General features: G+C 33.2%; 1 protein-coding gene across 1 annotated transcript; it reads left to right on the top strand.

The window, feature by feature from the left end:
* The first annotated feature begins 439 nt into the window (after positions 1-439).
* LOC139522715 (Krueppel-like factor 4) lies at positions 440-3,732 on the top strand. Its single transcript, XM_071316194.1, has 2 exons — positions 440-951; positions 1,637-3,732. The coding sequence occupies exons 1-2, from the start codon at positions 874-876 to the stop codon at positions 2,780-2,782; spliced, it is 1,224 nt and encodes a 407-aa protein (XP_071172295.1). The 5' UTR covers positions 440-873; the 3' UTR covers positions 2,783-3,732.
* The last annotated feature ends 3,091 nt before the right edge of the window (positions 3,733-6,823 follow it).

Raw genomic sequence — 6,823 nt, forward strand, 5'->3', positions numbered from 1 at the left:
TAAAAGTTATACCTGAATTTCGTTAAACGCCTTTTCCCAATTTTTTTCAGGGGAAACAGGAGCCTTCAACAGCTTTTGCACTGATGCTTATATCCATATTTATGTATTGCAGAATTTAATTATTTCAAACATATTACAATCCTTTCCTTTTATAAAATTGTTTACTTTTTAATACTTTAATTTTATTAACTAAAATTTATTTTAATTAAATCATGAATAATTGTGTGTATAAGAAATATTCATTTGAACAGAAGATATTTTACTGTAAGGTTATTCTACCGATGATCACACATCATAGTTCAGCCTGTGTTATGTCAGCAGTCATACCTAACAGACAGTTTATATACCAGTACTATTTATAGATTACTAATTATAATACCAAGTGATGCTCAGCGAAAAATGAGGATGTGTATTGCATCGTAGGAATTCGACAATCTCCGTTTGTTCACCTGTTTACGAATTAGGTCATGCATTAATGAGGACAGAAAGTGTTCTTGCTTGATACAGCGTAAACTGCTTGAAATCAAATTTATAAAAATCTTTAAAAATATTGATCATTATCTTTTATTATATGTTTTTTTTCAACTTTTGTAATCGATGAGGAAATAAAATATTTCCGCCGTCGTCTCTGTGTTGTGTTTCGTGTGGGACAGAACTGTAGTGATAGCAAGGTAAAAGTTAGGTTTATATAGGTATCTATAAATACTACCTTCAATCTGATTGGTTGAGGAGTATTTTGACGGAAACCTTGTAAAACTGTATAAAGTTAACTATATGTATCAGTATTATTCATTCTAAATATTAATCCGTTGTTGACATAATTTGATTAAGAGTTAAATGTGAGGACAAACTTAGATCAATTAATACTTCAAAATGTTGTGTGATAGAATGGAATCAGGAAACTTTAATTCAAAAAGTTTATATGAAGAAAACTTTGAAAAGCTGACAAATGTAAGTATTTTATATTATAACTTTGCATAATGTATCAGTGAATAATTGTTTATTTTTTATGTTTGAAAAGTTTACTGCGGACCAAAATAAAAGGCATAATATCGCTTTTATTCAAACTCAAATGCAACTTTAATATCACATGTATTTTTTTCACGTGTGATAAAGATGCTAGCTAATCCTGAACTTAAATAAGTGTGAGGATCTTCTGTAACATTCACGCTTACTGGATTAACGTGTAACATTATATTGTATCCTACATAACGAAAATATCTATTATATATCATCTAATTAATTAAAAAGAATGGTGTAATGCGATTTCAGTTCATTATTGCGTGTTCTTTAAGCCCCTTACTTAACGGTATAAAATGAAAAGTCTCTTATAGCTGAACATTCATTATATGAAGAGACATCAAGGAGGCTGTATATCTAAGCTGTATATAGGCATTATCATGGACTTGTTCGATTTTGATTCACAGGTAAAAGATAGACTTGTTAGTTTGTAGTGATGAAGTTATTTGTATGATTTTACATCGTTCTATTTAAAAATTACCTAGGGAAATGTCAGACAACTGATAACCACTTTCTTCAGGGGAACATCTTAGTTGTGTATTTAAATCATTACCCTTGCATCAATCTTATTGTGACATACCAGTTTGTATAATTATTTGATGTTTTATCTTTTCAGAATTGGTGCGACGTTGAGAGTTTAGCTCTAATGTACCAAGACAACACACCATACGAGAGTAGTATGCTTCATGTCATTGACCAAATGCAGTGCAGTTCAGCATCTCCAGTTTCTACTGTAACATCTACCGAACAGTGCAATCTAGCTTTCGGAAAACAAGATTTGTGTTCCGCGAACCTGTGTCTTGATACACAAGAAACGATTGAGGATTTATTAGACTTTGACTTTATTCTTTCAAATAGTATTGAGAACAATTCATTGTATGAAGACAACGAATCAAAAGTGAAGCGAGAGCCTATGTCGTCATCACAAGACCCACTTCCAGATTTTCATTCTACATTTATGGACATTCCTGATATCAAATTTGACAATTGTATGAACAATAACAACTCATTAGAAATGGAAAATGTGAAAAGTGACTTTTCTAAACCAATTGTTCCTAAACAAGAGTATACAGCTAGTTCATGTAGTACATATATGCACAATACAAATACCACCATGACTGTTCCACAATCTCACTGTAACGTTGTTACTCCTTCATCACCTCATCAGATGCGATATTCTATAAGTATTCCAGGCCATTTATCACCTCCTTCATCACCAGAACTAGGCAATGTGATGTCACAAACACACAATCAAATGTCATCATACCACCTACCACAGTCCGTTCAACAAGTACATTCACCACAAACCCATATGTATATGATGTCTGGTCATCCATTTATGGCCAAAATGTCACAACAGCCACAGATGATGCCACATCCAATGATTACGCCACCATCCTCGCCACAGTTAGTTGATCTTCTTCTTCCACAACAGACGATGGAACCAGGGACCATACAGCCAAAACGAAGAGGTCGTCGTACCTGGGGACGCAAACGACAGACAAGTCACACATGCACCCATCCAGGTTGTAGCAAAACTTACACCAAAAGTTCACATTTAAAGGCTCATTTGCGAACCCATACCGGTGAAAAGCCGTATCATTGTACATGGAAAGGATGTGGATGGAAATTTGCCAGATCAGACGAACTTACTCGCCACTATCGTAAACATACTGGTGATCGTCCATTCCAGTGCCATCTTTGCGAACGCGCCTTCTCAAGAAGCGACCATTTGTCACTTCACATGAAGAGGCATATTTAACAATGACAATGAGGACTCAAAAATGGTCAAGAACTTATATATTATGACATTTATATTGACTGTAATAATAGTTTTATACGTCGTATGATGTCAGTATGTAAAGACCATACCAATCCGACCAGCGTTGTGCTGGACGAGAACTACTATGGTATGGTGTACCTTGCCGAAAGTCATGGCTGGTCCGTTTCGGTTAAGGCGAAAAAGTCCAAGTTGGTCTAAAGAGAGTTAACTCTCAATGTAAAATTATCATGTTAAAAACATGTAAAAGGTTTTGTGACCAGTCTTGAACAAAAGTGCTATTAAAGACGAACTATGCAGCGTCAAAAAAATTGTAATGAAATGCAAGAAAGTGACAAACAACGAAAAGTTATTTATTGTTATTTAACTGTCGTGTTACTGTTAAAACAATGGACAAGTGCAATTATACTAAGTGCCTATACATATTTTATTTTGTATTGTTCATTAATTTCTTTATAAACTAAAGTTCTGAATTATACAAATGATTTTTTCAGAAGGAAAGATTTAATCTTGACATGCAACGTTTGCGACTGGTTTCAATTGTGTAGACCCGATTTCAGGTCATATATGTATACCTTTGTAATCAGAAAAAGTCAAATATATTAGGATAGCAAAGAGACCACATAATTATGTTGATTTCATCCACCGCAGGAGTCGGTACTTAATAATTAAAATCAAACTATTGATTAAAACATCTTTCTAGGGTTAATTATTTTTGTTATATTATTAACTTTGGTGCTTTATATTGTTAAAATATTTGATATTATTTGTACTTGTATATAATATGCCTCCCCTTACCTAGTCAACGGTGTTCACGTTAAAGTGCCATATACTATAAGTATAATATTATTAGCAAGCCTGTGGAGTCAGCATGGTCTGACTCGTACAGGTCTGCTAACACCTTAATATATAATAAATATGTTTAAAACTTATTAAATTTGTTTGTTTTACTGGTTACTTTAGTCTTAAAGGTTTGGTTGCTGAATGGTCAATATTTTTACCAGAGGATAATGTTTAATAGATATATAGGAAGATGTGGTATGAGTGCCAATGAGACTATTCTCCATCCAAGATACAATTTATAAAAGTAAACCATTATAGGTCAAAGTACGTCCTTCAACACAGAGCATTCGCACACACCGAACAACAAATTTTACACTAAAGGTTACAAAAATGACCAGTGTTAAAGGTTAACAATTTAAACAGGAAAACCAACGGTCTAATTTACATAAAAAAACACTAATGAACCACAAAAACAAACGACAACCACTAAACAACAGACCCCTGACTTATGAATTATTCTGGAAGATTCAAATTTTCATGTTTAGAATGTTAGTTTTTTACTTTTTATATAATCTGCTTAAGTATCTGAGAATAGGAATGCAAAGACAAGCATGGTATACGTAAATGAGACAGGAGCGCAACGATACAAACACAACTTTACAGGCCATCATACGGTCACCAACAATGCAAATGAAACGTGTCTCTCTAAATCATATCACCGGGCTAATCGCCTGCCTTAAACATCAAAGGACAAAATAAAATGCATAGACCTGTAACAGATCAAACGTTTTAAGCAGAGAAGAGTCAATATAATGAACTGAAGAGAACTGGTTTCTGTACTGAATCACATCATACGATATAAATAAGAAGATAAGTTATAATAAGACAACTCTCCATCCAAGTTACAATGTATTAAAAGGTAATAGGTCAAAGTACGGCCTTCTTACGGAGCTTTTACTCACACCGAACAACAAGCTTTAAAGGGTCCAAAAATTACTAGCTTTAAACAATTCAAACAGGAAAACCAACGGTCTAATCAATATAGAAAACGAGAAACACTAATAAACCACACCAACAAACGACAACCACTAAACAGGCTCCTGACTTAGGGCAGGTGCATACTAAAAAAATGTAGCGGGTTTAAACAGTCACCAACCTTCACCCTTACATGAGATGGTATAGTTTGTGTAACATAACAACATAAACAGACGCACTGTATAAACTATCGACTGAATTTGCTTAACTCAATCAAAAAAAAATATAAACATAAACAAGTAAACATACACTGAACGAATAAGTTTGAGTCAACACCTGCAAAGACAAATAAAACTTGTCTATTGATGCAGAGGAAGAGGTTATATACCGAGAGACATCTACATATGAGACGGATTAAGACAAAGAGTCGATTTAAGGAGATAAATTTCAACACATTAAAAAAAGTCTAGAAACGGAGACCCAGAGAATTATGCAGATGTATGATCCAGTATCTCGAACAGCGGGGAAGGAAGGGTCTGTTATAATTTGTAGTGTGGAAGCTGAATACAAAAATGACCTCCATTACATGATGCTTTATAGTATTTTCTAGCCATGGCGATTTGAAAAAAAAATGTTTACTTTTCCAACGACAGAAGCGGTCTACTAAAAGAAATTTCAAACCGGGTTTTGAACTTGACCGTTATTTTTTATGACAACTAATGTACAATATTGGCCTTCTTACGGAGCTTTTTTTTTTTGCAGTTCCACTTCTATTTCAAATTGAATCCAAAACTGCTTCGAATTTTAAACAAATTTCACGCGTTGTCGTGCCAAGCATGTTATACCCTAACTTGTAATTTAAAGTATCAGAAATAAGGAGGTATGTGCCTTACAAATCCGAAAATACAAATACGTTGCGATTAGGTAGACAGAAAACACTTGACAAAATTCGTTAGAATTATTTTCTGACCAAATCTGAGTCATTCTGTATACAAGTTTCTCATAAAAATGAAACGAAAATATTTCTCTGGCGAACGAACGGATGGACGAATTGATGAATGGACAAGGTGATTGCAATCTATAACCCTGGGTTTTTAATACGAAATCAAATTTTTATATGCACATCTACTAGTATGTGTAGCTAGTCAATTGTAAATCATATAAGAATATAGTTATTATATCAATATACCTCACAAGGAATTTCTTTATAAAATTTATACGAATGAATTTAAATTTTATTCGAAATTGTCTGGAAAAAAACTATTACTCGATTAATAGTTTCAAAAACTATAAACGGTACAAGGAAATCATTCGTAATTCTGAAAATGTTAAAAAAATAACATAGTTGTATGTTATTGTTATATATCTTTATGCTATATCTATGTCATTGATACCACATAATTACTTCGTCATGTTTATATAATGCTATTATGTATGACCTCATGTTACACATGTATCTGTGTCTGAGTGTTCAATAAAATCTGAATCTTGAATCTTGTAAATATAACTCAACATGCAGACATCTTATACGTTCAGGTATTTCACATCCAATCTTTTATGGTAATATTCTTTACAAAGCACACACAAGTGAGCATTCACCCCAAAAGCTAACAAAACCTTTAAACAGACTGATTAAGAATGGATATAGTTACGATACTGTTGTTAGGTCATTAAAGATTACATATTTTGGCTTTAATATTGATTCACTTATAGGGTCTTTGCATCGGAATTAAAAACATTTATTTTAAAACCAGTTGTTGGCATGACACAGGTTATGTTCTTCTAATATATTTCATGATGGTATAATATTAAACCCCTAACAGAATTAGGGATTGTGCCTGGTATTCATATGATGAAGACATAATCTTTCAATCAGTTTAATTGAGGTCTGGAGCTGGCATGTCAGTAAATGCTAGAAGTCTGTTGTTATTTATGTATTGTTGTCATTTTGTTTATTTTCTTTTGTTTCATATTCTGACATCCGACTCGGACTACTCTTAAACTGAGTTTTACTGTGTGTATTGTTGTTTGTTTATTTTTCTACACTTTTGGCTAGAGGTATAGGGGGAGGGTTGAAAACTATAAAAAAAAAACCATGTTTAACCCCGACGAAATTTTGCGCCTGTCCCATGTCAGTAGCCTCTGGCCTTTGTAAGTCTTACATATGATTTTTAAATTTTAGTTTCTGGTGTATAACTCGTAGTTAAGTATGACGTCCATTATCCCTGAACAAGTATACATATTTGTTTAGGGGCAGCTGAAAGA

This window comes from Mytilus edulis, chromosome 1 (assembly GCF_963676685.1).
Source record: "Mytilus edulis chromosome 1, xbMytEdul2.2, whole genome shotgun sequence".
NCBI classification, from domain to species: domain Eukaryota; kingdom Metazoa; phylum Mollusca; class Bivalvia; order Mytilida; family Mytilidae; genus Mytilus; species Mytilus edulis.

Coding starts and splice junctions, on each gene's coding strand:
- LOC139522715 (XM_071316194.1), top strand. CDS start 874: ATGTTGTGTGATAGAATGGAATCAGGAAACTTTAATTCAAAAAGTTTA. Junction 952..1,636: donor ACTTTGAAAAGCTGACAAAT/GTAAGTATTTTA, acceptor TTATCTTTTCAG/AATTGGTGCGACGTTGAGAG.